At 37.8% G+C, this 18925-nt stretch overlaps 2 protein-coding genes across 3 annotated transcripts in view; one reads left to right on the plus strand and one right to left on the minus strand.

Moving 5' to 3' along the window:
- The window catches only part of PDGFD (platelet derived growth factor D), a 228869-nt gene that overhangs the window by 113024 nt on the left and 96920 nt on the right, over window positions 1-18925 (plus strand). The gene's annotated exons all lie outside the window — the stretch shown is intronic.
- On the minus strand, window positions 2336-4100 carry DDI1 (DDI proteasomal shuttling factor 1). Its single transcript, XM_077113107.1, has one exon. It carries the CDS (start codon window positions 3854-3856, stop codon window positions 2660-2662), a length of 1197 nt encoding a protein of 398 aa, XP_076969222.1. The 5' UTR covers window positions 3857-4100; the 3' UTR covers window positions 2336-2659.

An 18925-nucleotide genomic window follows, 5' to 3' on the forward strand; every position in this document is an offset into this window, starting at 1 on the left:
ACTGAGTTCTATGATTTAAAATGTATTGATCAAAAAAGGCAATGCTCAATGAATTCACTTTATTGAATTTTTTCCTTGAGATCATTGCTTTTCAATTCAATAAAACGTTTTTAAATTATCTATCCATTCACACAAGTCACATGTTTAGAAACTGGAACATGTCCAAAGAAACAGGACAGAAATTTTGGAGATTCTGAGTTTATCCTATGAGGAAGAAACAATCTGGTGGAAGCCTACAAAAAATAAATGTTTAGGATGATATTGATTTCATATATTGAAAGAATTACCTCATGACAGAGATTAAGTGTGTTCTTGGCAGAAGGGAGAATGAAGACCAGTTTATTAGAATAGATAGGACAATAGATTTCAGCTCAAAATAAGAAACAAAAAATTTTGCCTGTGACTTTCCAAGAACATTATAGCTTCCTTAGAAAGGATATTCCTCAACACTAAAGATGTTTATACACATGTCCATAATAATATCTTGTCATGTTGTTGGGATGTTGTCAGGAATTCATTATAGAATTGGGATAAATGCAGGGTGGGGGAACCAGGTGTCCTGTAAACTGTCTTTTACCTTAAAGATTCTGTGATTTTTAGACTGGCTCTTGTGTGCTGGACATCACCCTAGGCCATGTACTAACTCTGTTTGACATTGAGCAGTCCTAAGTGACCTGTCCAAAACAGATCTTTTTTTTTGCATATATGGACCTTCAAATGGAGCCCAGAAGAAAATACCAAGCCTTTCACATATTTTTCTCTCTGGACCATCTATTCACAGACATTTTGCTTATCCCTGGTTTCACTCTGAATGTTATTCTTTCATTTTGTTATATGTGTTTTTCCTGAGTACTTAATTAGAAACAAAGGTAGAAAATGAATCTGTCCATCTGTTGTTTGTTTGTTTGTGTGTGTGCTGTATGGTGCAGGTCACATTTCATTCTTTCTCCATGTGACTGCCCCATTAATGCGGCACCATTTGTTGAAAAAAAATTGTTTTTGAAGGGGAAGTCAGAAATTGAACCCGGGTCTCCTGCATGGCAGGCAAGAATACTACCACTGAACTACGGTTGCATGCCCTGTTCATTTGTTTTTTAAGCAGTTCTACTGGTTGGTAACTTGGGTGCAAGGGTAGACAAGGTTGGGAAACGTGAACAAAGGTTACATTTGTAAGGAAGAAGAAATCTGGGACATGAACTGATGTTGGCTGGAGGGGAATAAGTGACTCTTTAAAAAGGAGTGATTAGTCTGACCAAGAAGCAGAATAAGAAAGGGACCTGAAGAGTAAATGGAAGGATTCTTTTTTCTGTAGCAATTGGGAATACTTCTGGTGGCTTTATATCTCTGTAAGAAAATAGAATAACTTAAGGGATATTCTTCATCATAATACAGTCAAGTACTTGAATTGGGCTCACTCAATGCATAGATGAGAAACTGAGTTCTAAAATAGATGACCAGGTTTGTCTAGAACTAGGATAAGAATATACATTTCTTAACTTTGGAGCCACTGTTCTAATGCCAGGCTTGATGAATTTTTGCCCTGAAACATTTTTCCCTGAGTTTGATGTCCTCGGACAGGTGAGCCTGTTCTCTCCTACATACCCCATTACCAGAAGTTGAAAAATAGCTTTGTTGAAATGGATCATAGAACTGAATGAGGCCTTGGAGATCGTCTCATTCAAATATTTTCAAGTGTTATTTAGCAGTGACACCTTTTCTTCAAGCAACGTCTTATGTCACAGCTTAATCTATAAAGCAAAATTCTTTAAAGATGTTGATCTAGTTGAAATGATCACCGGAACACGGCCAGCCCCTACCTCCCGCTCCCACCACTGTGCAAATGCAGGTTCCCTTAAAGCACCATCATTTGAGGAGAAAAAGAATAGATCTAAAGATCTAATTCATTGCCTTCATTTTACAACCAGAGTTACCTTGAATTCAGGGGAAAGAAAGAATTATTTCTGGACATTCTAGAAGGAAAACCCATTTTCTCAAAAATGGCAAAAAAAAAAAGTAGCCTATAGTGGTAGGTTGCAGTGAACATGCTGTGGTAACAGGGACTCCAGGGAAGGAGAACAAGTAAAATATGAGGAAATTGACCCTTATGCTACCCAAAACAGACGTGTATAAGTATTAATTCAAAAGTATAATTGACCCATCATTTCTAATATCTTTCACAGAGCAAACAAAATCTGTGCAAAGAGACATATAACTCTGACATATAAACAGGTGTTGGTGCTGCTTTGAAATAGTTGTGTGTAGATGCCTTATAGGGCATGTAGCAATGACTTTTTCCAGGGAATTCTGCCCCATTAATGCAGCACCAAATAGCAGCTGGTTTGGACAGCTTTAATCAGATAAGATGGTGTCTATAAAAGGAAGAGGCTGGTTTTCCTTTTCATGCATTATCTGGAAATCAACTGGAGCCTCCAGAGAGAGCCTTCCCAAGATGAGGTTCAGCGCTCTCTGGATAGGGGAAATGGAAGAGGAGCCAAAATCAAGCAATCACGATTTACATAGTTAGGGATCTCAGAATTTAGTTCCAAGGCCAGGTTTAGTTGTTAGCAATGTTTTAATGATTACATGGCCATGAGCTCATTTCTTATAATTTTCTGGGACCTGAGGCTCCCTCAAGGTGGTAGTATATTTACAGCCTACTTCAATGCTTTTTCCGTCCTGAATCCATGACTGAATTTTTAATACCATCTGCTCTTTCCTTATCTGAAGACTCCTCTTGCCCAGTAGCACTTACCAGCTTGGCACACGGGGGTAACTCTCCCTCAGGAAGAAAATAAGTCTGTGTACCTGTGGTGCCAATCACTAGCACATTTTTCTTCAAGTCGATGGAACATTGATGTCGTTTGAGCATATCTAGCCCTAGAAGCATGTCCATGGGTTGCTCCTCAAGTATAGAGAAAGAGCATTGTAAGAAATCACCTTCAATTTGAATCTGAGCTAGATGAACTCTGCCAATAATTCTCTGCGTGCCCACTCCTTTAGCAACCCCAGCCCATCTTCGGTCCACTAGCCTCATTATGTTGCATCTCTCAGCACAAGTTTGGCTCATGATGGTCATCTGGGCACCTGAGTCAACAAAAGCCTTCAAAGGATGTCCATTCACTTTGCAGTTAATATAGAGCATTGCCACTTGGCCAAAACTCTCGGGAGCCTCTTCCATCGCAATATTCATGTTTTCCTCAATGTTCTGCTGCCGGATTTCCTCTTCTATTTTTGCCTGAGCTTCCAGATCAAATGGGTCAGCAGAATAGAGGCGAAGCCTCTCTTGCTCTCGCAGGGCCCTCTCCCTTTGCTGCTCCATCAGGACCTGAGAAAACGTCTCAAGGTTTCCGCTAAGCAGAGCTTCCGCCAAGGGGGGATTCCGTTCCTTCAGCAGAGACAGATCATGGGGATTGGAAAGCAGCATGCTTCGAATCAAGGCTGGGCTGTCCAGACCTTGAGCAGCAGCTATCGTCTCTCCCGAGGCCATGCCGCTTGAGTTCTGGGCTGTTTGTGATCGCTGATGGTGCTGCTGGCGGGAGCTGGATGTTCCAGGCACAGCTACGCCACTGAAATCTAATCGAGGCAGGTTTGACGTTCTTCCTGGGGATCGAGTTCCCGTATTCTCATTCTGAAGCAAAACAACAACATCACCGTCTTTTAGGCCATATGAGCCCAGGGAACAGTGGTCGTCAGCAAGAAGTCGCTCTGCAAAGATTATCTGGATCTCTTCAGCGGGAATGCCAGACTCGAGCTCACAGAGGACCCGAAAGTTGCGGAGCTCAAAGTCAGGGCTGACTTGAAGGGAGAAGGTTACCTCAGAGAGGTTCCTCCGCACGCAGTACACGGTGATCAGCATGGCATGGGCCCAAGAGGGCCAGATGGGCAGAGGGCATTAGATTGTTCGCTGGCTGACTGGAGCTGGTTTCTGATGATGACGTGGCTGTTTCTTAGACTTGGCACGTGTTGCTCAGGCTCCTTTACCTCTCAGAGAGGCCGAGCTGCTCACCAGCCTGGGCACCCCCTTCCAGCTTCATTGTCTGTTGCTTGGGCCCATGGAGTCTTGAAGCAAGATGTTGGGTTCCATAATTCATGTGTATGTGTGCCTTTTGGAACTTAGAATGTCTATTCCCATAGAAACAAATTTACTCTGACCCATTAGGTGACAAGACCAATCCAAAAGCCTATTTAACATCTTTTTATTTTGATATGATTTCAGCTTTTCCTAAACAAAATATTAACATTCATCTTATTCATTTTAAAGCTGTATTTTATGAACTTTTACTTATTCCCCAAAGAATGAATGTTTGTACAGTTATCATGCTATATGTACTTGGTATTGTAAGATAAGTCAACCTTGGCACCTGCCCCTAAGGATCTCATTCCAGGGTGGAATTGATGGGTATATAGGTATATCACAATATTGGAGATAAGTACTTTAACAAAGATATGTTCAGTGTACTAAAGGGACTAATAGGGCAGAGCAAGTTGCTCTCCAGAAGAGATATTCAAGCTGGAGATTCAATGACGAGCATTTCCTAAGTGTAAATTGGTCAGAGTCACACCAAACAAAAAGAATTGGATGTGCAAAAGCAAGAATCCATGACAAGACCTGTTATTGCCATAGGAAGGCAAACTTTCAGTCTAACAGGAATTTGTACATGAATTTGAGTGGCAGAACACAAAGCTGAGAAACATTAGTTGGAGCCAATTTTTAGTCTTATATGTGAATCCAGTGAGTTTAAATATTATCAATAAGTGAGAATCCTTCTGCCCCATGGGAGGAAAAATGAGAGGAAAAGAGGAAGAAAGGAAATGGAAAAGATTTGAAGCAGATATTCATGATGGATTTATTTTTTTCGTTTAGTGGTTTTAAGGAGGAGGTTTCCTGTAACAGATGAGTAGAGTTAACCTAGAAGCAGTTAGGAGGCTTTCTCAATGGTCCGAAGTGGAAGCTGATGCGAAAAAGGAGCTTCTTATGGGCAGGATTGTGGCTGCGGAGAGTGTAAAGGAAGCAGGGTATGTGGAATACACAGAAGGTCTCTAAAATGTGAGACTGGTTAAAAATAAGCTGTTGTTTTGAACAGATGAAGTGGCTTTAAGGTGACCAGTTGAACGTTGATTCTGCAGTGAAGTGTGTTGTGAATGCCACTCTGCCCATATCTCTGACCCTAGGATGCAAATCCCCTCCCCCAATTCCCCAAGAGTGGAGGCGCACAGGTGAAGGGTAAAGAGAGGCTTCAGGATAAATGGTGTTGGATAGCAATCGCTGAGTGCCAGTTGCTTTTCCTTTTCATTTCATCAAGCACTTGGTGCTGCAGAGAGCTTGTGCCCACTCACCCCCAGCTGGATCTTCCTGGCTATAACTACATAGCAGCCAAAGATAGTCATCATTCCGTGCCTCCTTCCCCCTCCCTGCGCCCAGTTTTGTCAGCCTGCACCATCAGAGTAGGACATCGCATCGGCCTTGAGATTTTTTTTTCTCCTTTTTCTCTTGTACTTGACATCTCAGATGTAAGAATGTGTCTCACTCATTACCCCATAATGCTTCTATACTCGTATTCATGTATATTAGAGATGTTGACTGAGTGCCCGGTGTGTGTGAAGAATGTGCTAAGTTCTGGAGGTACAGATATGAATAAGCTTAATGCTGTCTCTGTCCTTAAAGAAGTTCCCAGTCTAAAAGAGGAGACAGACACACGGTTTGGAGAAGGAAGAGTGAAAACGCAAAAGTAGAAGCTTGCACAGTGAGGGGAAATTAATATCTGGAGAGCAAATGAATGAGATGGTGGGGGTTGTTGGGCAGGGAAGTCATCTGGGAAGAGCTAGGCGTAGAAATTTGAGGAGTCAGCCATGCATGGGTGGGTGGGGTAGAGAAATGAAGGAACTGCCAAGGAGAGTGTGGCCTGACTTGGAGACATTATGTAGAAAAGCAACACTTCTTGATATGAGGGACTTTATAAAATGTCAGGGGAAAAATTCAGCATTGTAATTTTCCTGAAGAAAATTATGAATCATTTAGAGCTATTTTTCACTATTTATAGAGGTGAATGACCCTTTGACCCAAAAATATCAAGTTACTAGATTTATTCCCTGGTTCTTGGCATCCTGATAAATTCGTCAGTGATCAATAATGAATGTTCCCATGAGAATTGTCATATGCTAAAGAACAGACTAAAAACCAGTGATGCTTGAATTCAGTGTCTTTCTCCCTACCACCAGTAATTTTGGACAGTTTGTTTTTAAAACCTAATAGCTAGGGAGATAATATAGGGTGTCTGCATGTGTGTCTGTTTGTGCGTGCGTGTGTGTGTGACGGTGGATAATATTTTTTATAGAATGAGATTTTTTTGGTAAAGCAAGAGCTCTAGTTCACAACAAAAGAATCTAGCATCTGTTTGTTTTCATAGTACCATTACTTTGAAATGTAACAAACTTTATGCAATATTTTTATTATCTTGCTGCATTTTTTCACATTTGGTGTCATATTACATTTATGTACTTCTTATTTTACATGTTACTCAGAACACAAAATGGAAAGTAAGAAGCCTCAAAGTCTAGCCAATTTACTGTCACCATTCCATAGATCTTAGATGTCAGGATTGGCAGGGATCCTTTCCATCCTCTAGTCCAGCCATTCGAGTGCTTAAACCTCCTGCTGCAAAACAGCCTGGAATCTGAAAAGATAAACACAACCTCCTGGGGTGACTTAGTACTTCTATTTACACCTAATTTTATTCTTTGATTTTACTCATCACTATTGGTGATTCCGAAGCCATATATATAATTTTCTTCCCTCAAATTTTTAATTTAACATTTCTTCCGGTTCTACAATAAACTTGGAGACTACTGGGGACATATATATAAGGAAACATTCCTAAGCAGAAAATATTGTTATACCAGAAATCCCTATTGCAAGGGCTGCTGAGAAATGAGTGATGTGAATTAGTGAAGTGTATTAATCTAGGTAACTGAAGGCTATTGGAACGTTTCTTAGGAGTTCTTTGTGAGATACAGTCTCTTATTTTTCTTTCTTGTAAGGACAATATAGGAACATCATTGAATCTTTCTTTGATAAGTGAGATTCCTGAAAAGCTTCAGAGCTATCACTCAGAAAATCAGTTCTCATTGTATAGCCTAAATACTCAGAAAATAAAAGAGATGGCACTGATTTTACTCTGGTTAAGTAAATAACTCTAAAGTTGTTTTTTGGAATAAATCCACAATAATACCTTTCATAATTTGCTTCTTTATAAAAGCCTAATCCAGCAAAACAAAACCAGAAACAGATAACTGATGGTTCTGCTTAGTATAGTCAGTTGAAGTTTAACTACTATAGTTTTACGAAGCAAAATTGTGGTCTTATTAGTGAAAAAAATAAGAGTAGCTGTGTAAATTTCATTATGCAACACGTAAAATAATTAAACCATGTTAAGCAAATGTATTAGTCTGCTGTGTTTCTTCCTTCTTTTAAATATGTGCCTGGATATTATTTTTAAAATAAAATGCAACCAATATTTATTAAGATAGTTAAATCATCACTTGAGGTTTTCATTGAGATTTAGGGAAGATGCAGAACTTTGAAAGTTGCATCCTTAGGTTAAACAACAAATTTCCTTACTGTTCCTTCATCTGCTTTATAATAATACAATAAATTGTACTAGTACTGTCATGAAAGGGTAGAATTTATTTTTGCAGCTAATTATTTAATATGTGTATTTTTTAAAACGCTATATTAATCAATTTAGCTTTCATTAGTAGATTTGGATCTTTTCTCGTATGAAAAGGCTTGCTATTGCCCATCTTTGAAATTTAAATACCAGAAAAGGAGCTACTAAATAAATATATAAATATGCAGACATATAATTGAAGAAAGTCATGGGACCTGAGAATTTAGTTTGTCCCACCCTGCTGGGAACTCAGCTGATGGCTATGCTTTGTTATAAAGAGACAAGAATATGGACAAAATACACACACACACACAGCATGAGTGCACGCTCAGTTAGTCAGGACAGTTTTCCAATTACTTTGAAAGTGCATTTAAAAGATTGCTATTTTCCTGAAGGGACTGTTTTCATGGTGCATTGAATTTATTTATTGCTTTATTTTATAGATTATTAGTTTTAACATTTTATCATGAAAAAAGATGCATTTTAATTTGCATGTTACTTATTGAAAATTATGTGATATATGATAATATAATCTCTTGATAACTTTTGGCTCTTCACAGTGCATACTTTCCAAGTCTCTCTGTCTTTCTGATAGGTATATAGATATATATATAAATACAGATATAGATAGCATATTGCTTTTTTAAGAAAGTTTGCTGTTAGGATTTCATGCCTTATGGTCCTTTCCAGTGCCTTGATCACCTTATAGAAATTACTCTGATCTGTGGGAGGTACATCTTGTTGCTGAATATCTGAATATCACTTATAATTTGTGAGAAGAACATTTACAAATTTAATAAATTTAGTGCAACAAATTACAAACAGACTGAGAAAAGTTTGTGACATTACTCTGTGGGTTGACATTTTATCTGTTTCTTAATTTTCAGTGTATCTTGGGAAAGTAATGCCTGCATCTTCCTTTTGCTGCTGTGTTGAGAATAACAAAATAGAAATAGTAGTGATAAGAGATGTAACTTAATAGGGCCTTAGGTTGTAAATTCAGCTGTGAGAAAATCATTCAAACCAATATTTTAGTGTTTATTTTTTTTGCAATGACGTGATCAACTACTATAAAAATCGGTCACTGTAGCTTAGAAATGGCTTATGGATCTATCCATAAGTTAAAATACACCTTAATAATTCCATCATAAATTCTCTTTGTCAGAGCGTTAATGGTTGAAGCATCTACATGAATGCATCATTGATTCAGGTAATCATGTATTACCTTGAAAAGTAGAGACTTAGATGCTTCATCTCAAGAAGGTTAACATTCAGTCAACAAAAGAGCATTACCTTTTGAGCACCTTCTAAATGCCTGTGCCTTCCAGGGTGGTTAATAGAAAATACAGAGTCTGAGCATATTCCCCAACTTCCAAGAGCAATCTTGGAAGATTTTAATCTAATACATAAGATTAAAACAACAGCTAGAGAACAACCCAGGGGGGTTTGTTTACTAGTCAATGCCTTTATTAAATCTCTGATTTACTTTTATTTTACAAATTATGCTTTTTTCTTTCATTAAAACAATGTGTATAGGACATTTTCTCCATTAGTCTTTTAAATGTCAGATACCTTATCTTGTGCAACTGTGAACATTCCAAACTTTCTTACACAGGGTCTTGATCATAATAGAGACCCACAAATGTTTGAATGAATAGCCAGATAACCACAGGACTACACAATGTTTAAGAATCAGCAGAAAACAACCAAAGTAAGGCATACATCTTCAAGAGTCCTTTCTCACTGCTGCCAGGAAGAAACCCGAGCCTGATACCTCTGTGTTTGGATTTGTTTTCTTTTCAGGTCAGATTCCTTTTTTTGATTTTCATGCTTTTGAACCCATATAGTTAGCCCTAATGGGAAATCAGTGGAGAGCAAGTATTTATTTGGAAGCATTTCATTCCCATTAGTTACCCAGAAGTACTGTATTTGTATTTGGAAAGTTATAGACTTTTTTTAGTATTTGTATAATTAGTTTTATACCATTTGGGGATGAGCTCAGAAACATGTTAATGCTTTCATATGGTAAGTATTTAATGACCAATTCCTATTAACAAGGCAGTGGGCTGGGGGGTTTGAGGACCGAAGAATGAATAGAAGTCATTTGTCTCCTTCAAAGAGCAAGATATCCAACTAGAGGAGATAAGGCACATGCACTTTGATTTATTTTGTGTGGTAGAAATTAATGAGTCATGAGAGCTTCCTATAAATAAAATGCTGTGACTGTTCGCAGGAGGTATGGGTTACCTGGTTGGGGTGGGGTGCAGGTTGTGGATGGTACTCTCCAGAATGCTCACTTGAGGGAAATACCACTGAGTTGGGCCTGAGAGAATGATTTGGTTACAGCCAAAGTTAAATTTTACCTATTTGTGTTAATAGGAACTATTCTTCCCTTTGTGCAACGTACAATTCACTCGACCCCTTTCTACTGACACACACATTTTATTGTTAATTTATTATCCAGTACTTGCTATGACTAAATAATAGTGATAGTGAGCTGGAAGGATGGGAGAAGAGATGGAGTAGTACTGTCAAAAAGTACTACATTCTCCTTTCCAGCCTGCCCTCCCCTCACTCCCAGTTGACACAAGCACCCACACAGGCCAAACAGAATCTCTGCCTAGCTTCTTCTTTGGTACAAAGCCTGGCTATCTGAGTTAAGAGGTGGTCTTTAATTCATGACGAAAAGCCTGTGGGATGCCCTGAGTTGAAATCTGAATAGATCTTTTCCTCAGTTCACCTTCATCGTCCTTTAAGACCTGGGCATTGCATGTCCTATCTGTCTTAGCTTTTGTAGCTCTGTAGACTGCAGAGATATTTTATTGAAAAATAGAGAGGCCACCTCAGGTATTTCCAAAAGTCTTGGTGGCTACTTTTCACAATGAATATATCATATAAATATCATATTTTAGTCTTAAAGAAAATGTTGATGATGCTATAGACCCTTGTTTATGTTACAATACAAAACTTTCTGAAACTAACCAGTTTTCCTGTTATGTACATGCATTCACCTTCTAAGCATAGGCATGCCACCTTCCCAAACAAAAAGAATTTGGTTCCCCCAGCCAGTGGCAGTGTCACCTCAAAATCTAGATGTATGGAAATTCATTTGTAGTGACTCTCTGAGGTCAGGTGTCTTTGTAGATGGACATGTGTTGCTTCTCTGCAGGACAGAGGTATGTTGAAAAGATCCAAAATAATAAAAAACACCCATTGTACCACAGCAGTTTGGTCATTTGGATATTTATATGGATTGTATGCATGACAGGTGATGTTTCTACAACTGTCTATAAAAGATAAAATTTCCAGATTGTTGTTTATTTTGCTTTCTCTATTCTAAACAACAGCTGAATTAATTGACTGCTAAGGTAATTAGCATGGCAAAAAAACCATCTGTCCATAGTATTTAATTGTATCCCAAATATGAAAATGAAATACAAAGCATGAGAAGGAAAAGCTTCATTTAAAAAGAAATAAAAGATAAATCAACGCACCTATTTTTCTCAGAAAAATTATGTTTAGCAGACTGGATACAAGGAGAATTCTTTTTTAGATCATCCGGTTGACCTCAGGTCCATAACCTTGTCCTTTATGCTATGAAAATGGGTTCAGAATGTTAACGTCTCTACTGGCTGTCACTCTCTTCCATTATCATTTCCATTCTACTTCAAGCATTTTGTTTTACTCAGCCCATAAAATGTGCTTACCTGCTGATATTCTCTTGCTTGCTCATGTATTGGTAAAATGTTTTAGTGCTGCTTATCTGCAGAACAACTGTAATCTCTCTTTGGAGACCTTCAGAGAAGAAGAACTAATCAGGGTAACCACATGCCCTGGCTTTCAAAATCAGCTTCCAATTTCTGATTTGAAGGGAAGGAAGATAAGGTCATTAATCTTATCTTTACAGAGTGTGAATGAAGTGAAATCTAACCAGGTAACCCTAACAAAACTGGTTTTGGGGGTTTATTTTCTTGCATTTTCTTTTCCTTCAAAACAGCATCAGGTGATGGAATAGTTTTGGTAATGGGTGAGTGGTGATGGTAGCATCAATGTAATTAATACAATTTCTGTTGTATACTTGAAAGTAATTAAAAAGGGGAATTTTAGGTTGTATACAGTTAATACGATACAATTTTTTAAAGGATCCTTGAAAGGAAAAAACTTAGAACACTATTAACTTTGAACAAAGACTTGGCTTCACTTCCTGTTCTTCAGTTCCTCATGAAATGTTTTTCATCTAGAATACAGAGTTGTGGTGGGCCCCTAAATGCCTGTGGCCATGACACGCTAGACCAAATGTTCTAAGGGGAATTTGTAAATTACAGCTTATCCAATATGAAATACATGGCACTAGACTGACATGGAAGAGTGAAGCTTCACTTTTCTCATGATTTTAAATATTAACATTGGATTTTGAACCTATTTCTTTATAGAGAAGCTTAAAGCAGATAGGGACATCGCCTCCTGAATTTGTAATCAACAAGCCTGCAAAAAAGAAATGATGGCAACTTCTAGTAGAAGGTGTAACTTGTGTTTGTAGGAGTGGATGTATAGCTGTATTATCCAGCAGTTAGCCTCAGGTCTTTGTCCTCTCTGCTATAGTTGTAGGCAAGATCATTCCTTTATGGCATTGAATTTTTCCTCTAAAGTAATTAGGATCTTGAATAGTAGTTGATACTAGGATTTTTTTTTTCATTCTAGATATAAGGTAGTTCAATTCGAGAAAAAAAACTCATGCTGTACTTTTAATGTAACAGGCTCTAAGCTAATTTCTCTTTACAAAGAAGCTGTAATACTCATGCTTTGACCATTTCAACTCAGTCTGCTTCTAGGATGAAAGAAGGTCGACAAAATAAAGTCTTCATCAAAATCTAGTATCAACAATTTAACAGAATATGAAACTCTACCATTCTATAAAATTACTGTATTGTGTATCTGAAGTTCTGGGAAAAAATCACACACACATACAAACTAGAACTGTATAAGATATACATATCAAAGACTTCAGAGCTTGTTGCATCTTTGAAATCAGAAAACTAGGTTTTACTTTCCCTGAATTTATCATTTATTATCTGAGTGTCCTTAAACAAAGTATTACTTTCTCTGAGCCTCATTATTCTCTTATGTAAAATGGGGATGATCACAGTGATCTCTTTTTGATAGGATTTTGGTTTGGGCTTAGTGGATAATGGTACCAAAATAAGTTCATTTTTATCCTCATATGACTAGAAATAATAATTAGCAACATAAGAAGAAGATATGATGGAACTTACAAGCCTTGTAGGAGATATATAGATTAACTTTGAATCTGTTATTGATTTGTACTGGGTGTTGTTGTGCTTTTAGAGCTGCCGCTACTCAATTCAACCATGCATGCAGTGCTGCCCAGGTTTCATAGCAAGACTTGATCACCAAATCTTTATAGCCAGGAAGCATCCATCAAAAGTTAAGTAAGTAAATCCCATAATATTTCAACAAGTTATTGAATATCACCTTTAACCATAGTAGTCTTATAGTGTTCTTGGAGGTTAAAGAAAGTTAATAACATGATCCCTGCTCATTAGGTGCTTACACAGTTATTGAGGAGATAGGGCATAGTGAAAGGCAAACTATTCATTCCCCTTGAGATTGAAAAAGTGTTGCTTATTAAAGATAGCCTACACAATGGGAGACAATATTTGGAAATGACATATCAGATAAAGGTCTAGTATCCAGAATTTATAAAGAGATTGCCCAACTCAACAACAAAAAGACAGCCAACCCAATTACAAAATGGGAAAAAGACTTGAACAGACACCTCTCAGAAGAGGAAATACAAATGGCCAAAAGGCACATGAAGAGATGCTCAATGTCCCTGGCCATTAGAGAAATGCAAATCAAAACCACAATGAGATATCATCTCACACCCACCAGAATGGCCATTATCAACAAAACAGAAAATGACAAGTGCTGGAGAGGATGTGGAGAAAGAGGCACACTTATCCACTGTTGGTGGGAATGTCAAAGGGTGCAACCACTGTGGAAGGCAGTTTGGCGGTTCCTCAAAAAGCTGAATATAGAATTGCCATACGACCCAGAAAAATACCATTGCTGGGAATCTACTCAAAGGAATTAAGGGCAAAAACTCAAATGGACATTTGCACACCAATGTTCATAGCAGCGTTATTTACAGTTGCAAAGAGATGGAAACAGCCAAAATGTCCATCAACAGACGAGTGGCTAAACAAACTGTGGTATATACATACGATGGAATATTATGCAGCTTTAAGACAGGATAAACTTATGAAGCATGTAATAACATGGATGGACCTAGAGAACATTATGCTGAGTGAGTCTAGCCAAAAACTAAAAGACAAATACTGTATGGTCCCAATGATGTGAATCGACATTCGAGAATAAACTTGGAATATGTCATTGGTAACAGAGTCCAGCAGGAGTTAGAAACAGGGTAAGATAATGGGTAATTGGAGCTGAAGAGATACAGACTGTGCAACAGGACTAGATACAAAAACTCAAAAATGGACAGCACAATAATACCTAATTGTAAAGTAATCGTGTTAAAACACTGAATGAAGCTGCATCTGAGCTATAGGTTTTTGTTTTGTTTTGTTTTGTTTTTTTACTATTATTACTTTTATTTTTTTCTCTATATTAACATTCTATATCTTTTTCGGTTGTGTTGCTAGTTCTTCTAAACCGATGCAAATATACTAAGAAACGATGATCATGCATCTATGTGATGATGTTAAGAATTACTGATTGCATATGTAGAATGGTATGATTTCTAAATGTTGGGTTAATTTCTTTTTTTCCGTTAATTAATAATAAAAAAAAAGTCTACCAGCCTCAGGATCATCCACAAAATAAGAACTGAGAATAAACTCTTTTGAAAACACTAAAAAAAAAAAAAAAAAAGTGTTGCTTATTAAATTGAGTTAATATTGTTTAGATGTGTGCAACCAAACTTTTGTGGTTTCTGTCAAGAAGATAACTACAGTCTTTCCCATAAATTATTAGTTGGAATCACTGTTTTAGACAGTGTTAGATGGAACAATGAGAGACCTTGTTCGAATGGACATTTTTCTCAGAGCTTTGTTTGTTTGTTTATCAAAGCTTCCAGTACAAGTTACAGGATTGCAATGATGAGCAAATCAAAATCTTAGGTGAGATGCTCAGAGTCATTTGGACTGAAAAAAATACCATGAAGCTGGGAGATTCACCATACCTAGTGAACTTCTTCTTGTGACAGTTGATTGCAACCAACTAGAAGTTCCCTTAAAGGATGGAGACTTTGACCGAGATCATTGATCCTGTGGCCAGGGGACAAAGAATGGAATCTATGAGAGCAGTAGTCCTCAAACTTTTTTTGGTGGTGTACCTCCTTAGTACAGCAAAGCCATAAGCAAAAGCAAAGGCAAATCTCAAATCACACCCACAATATGACATTGCATATGTGTATACTTATGTATACGTATATTTACAAAATATATATAGTACTGTTTAATATTCTGTACCTTATAAAATATAAAAAGTTGAAACAGTTTAAATAGGTGAATTAAAAATAAAAGCAAATAGGTCCACTTCGCGCAGCCTGGCACTGAGGAATCTCAGCCCCATCTCAGGGATTCAGCCAGAGGAAAAGGAAGGGGTTCATCCTGCAGCAAGTACCCGCACCTGCTTTCTCCACCCATGATGACTCAGATTGTCCCAGAAATGTCTTGCAGTTCTGTTCCCAAGAGCCTGGTGCTGCTTCCACAGTGAGGATGAAGCTTCGTTCCCACAGACCCACCAAGGAGGCATGCTCAGCTCTGGGATATCTTGGCCATTTGTATGCTTATCTGGTTGTGAATGAAAACCCAGAGGAAGACAGTTGTCAGCTGAGTTATTGACAAAGAAGGCTATTGACAAGGAAGCCAGTGGCACTACTTCCTCAGTGCTGCCCTCTCAAACATCCTACTCTGGGCATTGGTAGAGATGGTCCTCTCTGAACATGAATGTCTGTGATGTCTTTAGCAATTAGTGAATTTGAAAGATATAGACTTCGCCCAGGAAGAGTGGTCCCTCCTAGACACATCCCAAAGAAAGCTGTTCAGAGAAGTGATGCTGGAGAATATCAGTCATCTGGTCTCTGTGGGATATCCAGTCTTCAAATATGATGCGCTTTCTTACTTGGAGAGGGAGAGGAACTCTGTACAGAGGAATTGGATATTTTCAATACCAGAATTCATGTGAGCTTTAAGAATGTGTGCTTAATGAGGAGCAAGAAAAATGGTCTTAATAAAAGAAATGCTATGTGTGCGACACAACTATTGCAAAGATACATTGACCATCATGTCATTGGCAGAATTCCTATATTAAAAAGAATGGCATTATATATGTGAATTGCCAGAAGATTTTACTCATACATGCAGAGTGACTCAACAGGTGTTAACACCCGGTGGAAAGAAACCATACCATGACAATTTTATTGGAAGAGCCCTCAGTGACCAGTCATCCTTAATAAAAAAAAAAATCAAATATGCACCAGAAATAAATCATCTGAATGTCATCAAATTAGTAAATCTGTTACTCAAAAATCTGGCCTTACACATTACTATGACTCTGACACTGGAGAGAACCATATGAATGTTGTGTATGTAAGAAAGCCTTCATTCTGTATTCTTCCAAAAGACAATGTGAGAGAATTCACACTGGAGAGAAGAAATATGAATGCCATGTATATTGAAAAGCCTTCATCCATTGTTCTATATTTAGACAACATGAGAGGAGTCACACTGGAGAGAAACCATATAAATGCCATCTATGTGGGAAAGCCTTCTCTCAGGGTTCTAACCTGAGACAACATGAGAAATTTCACACTGGAAGAGAAACCATATGAATACCATCAGTGAGGGAAGGACTTTACTCATTTTTGTTAACTTAGAGTACATGAGAGAACTCACACTGGAGAGAAACCATATGAATGCCATCTTTGTGGGAAAGCTTTCTCTCGCTCTACTTACCTGACACAACATATGAGAACTAACACTGGAGAGAAGCCATGTAAATGCCATCGATGTGGGAAAGCCTTTTCTAGATCTTCTGTCCTGAGACAATATGAGAAAATTCACAGTGGAAGGTGACCCTATGAATATCACCTTTGGTTAAAGCCTTCACTTATCATTTTACCTTTAAAAAGTATGAGGAAATTTACTCTGTAGAGATACCATAATCATATCCTCTAATTTAGTTAATATATGTAACCTTAGACAACATGACAAAACCAAAACTGAAGAGAAACCCTCTGAATGCCATATTTGTGAAAGGCTTCAGTCACCATTCTTTACTTAGATGACATGAGATAATGCATAATAAAAAGATTTTGTATTTGAAAGAGATTTCAGCCCTTGAGTGAACCTTTGAAAATGCTAGAAACTCACATACTGAAAAAAAATCACTGTAATCAATCTGCTAGAGCATTTAGTCATCCTGAATATTGTGTCAATCTAAGCCAATTTATATTGGAACAGATCAATGTAAATGTCACATTTGTATACAAACCTTTAGTAGATGGCCATACAATATGAAGGAAATCATAGCATATATGTAATTGATGTGAAACTATTTACATTGCTTGCCCATTTGATAAAGAGAACATTCTTTACCAGAAGATGAAGCCCCCTGAAATAGAGCCAGATAATATAAGCTGGAGATGTTATTCATGAAATATCACATAAAATCTTTCATAAGACAACACTTGTAGGGCAAGTATGAATTCACACTGTATAAAAATTATTGGTGTCATGAATAAAAGTATGTCTTCAGAGATCACTCATTCTTTAGTGTTAGTATAGTTATGCTGAGGAATCAACAATCCTAAAGTCAATTTAGATAAATGATCAGCTGGATTTCACCTCAGAAAATTCATAGTGTGAAATAAAATCTTTTATTTGGGCCCTTTCATAGTCAATTCAGTAAAGAGACAATAATTTTGAAAAAAACTTAAGTGTCAAAATAATGTGGGATAACAATGTCAAATTGTGAAGTGTCATTGGTACTAAATTGAACAATGAGTTTCAGAAAAAGTAAAATGAAGTTAAATTAATTCTGGAGATCAGCATTTTCATATTTGTAAGGAACAAATATTGTGGCTGAAAATCTGATATGTTGGACTAACTCTGGTTTTGCTTTCATATAGTTCTAAACAAAAATATTTGAATCAATCATAAAAACTTTGAACGTTAACTCAAAATTATTATGCTTAGCTATTGTCTTTATATATTTTTCATTCATCTTTATATATTTTTCATTCCCATGATGAAAATAAACTTAGATAAATAAAAACCATGTAGAAGTAGAAAATAAATAGATAAGTAAACACAAACATTTTAATATTTTCTTCCTCCTGACCTTTCCAATGGATCTTTTTTTTTTTTTTTGCATGGGTAGGTACCGGGAATCGAGCCCGGGTCTCCTGCATGGCAGGCAAGAACTCTACCTGCCGAGCCACCATGAATGGATCATAAAGTGCAAAAACCTCTCTTTCTAGACTACTATCTTAGGAAACCACAAAGTTGACACTTGAAATGAATGGCCAAGGGGCAGGCTTCCTTTAGAGGTGGCATGTTTAGGATCAAAATAGTAAAATAAGAGGACAAGAGACCAAAGAAAAGATTGCCTTGAGCAGTATTGCAGAAAATCATTTGTAAAATGACATTTGCAGACTGAGACCAGCCCCTTTTAATATAACATCCAGCTAAGCAGAGAACAGGAGAAGGCGTGTGGCAGCCATTGAGTTGAGGGCAAAAGCAGGAGCAGCAGGATCACAGTTCTGCCTTCTCTCGCCTCCCCCCAACCTTGCTCTCAAATACAGCCAAACCACAAACAGCATCCCAGAGCCTCTGCAGGTATCCAAGTGGGACCCACCAAGGCGGGGAGATGGTCCAAGAGAAAAGAAAAACATGAGGAAAGCAGATTCAGGAGGATTTCAGTCTCTGGTTCTGGAAAAGTTCTTCAGTTCTTTAGAAAGTGGTACTGGTGTATGAAGCAGACGCCGTTGCTGCCCCCAGTGCGGAGCTCTGGACCCATGTCTTGTCCTATAAACATGACCGCCGTCCTATTTTCATGCCTTTGTGTCTTGGCTTCCCTGCTTGAGGTCTATTTCTGGTGCTTGTGGACCTTGCTGGGAGCCTAGCAGAGACCATCTCAGCTTAGAAGTGCTAACTCTTAAGCAGTGAGGAACGGGAATGAGAAAATAAATACCACAGTTTCCCCATCCC

Source organism: Tamandua tetradactyla, chromosome 8 (genome assembly GCF_023851605.1).
Source record: "Tamandua tetradactyla isolate mTamTet1 chromosome 8, mTamTet1.pri, whole genome shotgun sequence".
In the NCBI taxonomy this organism is placed as follows: Eukaryota; Metazoa; Chordata; class Mammalia; order Pilosa; family Myrmecophagidae; genus Tamandua; species Tamandua tetradactyla.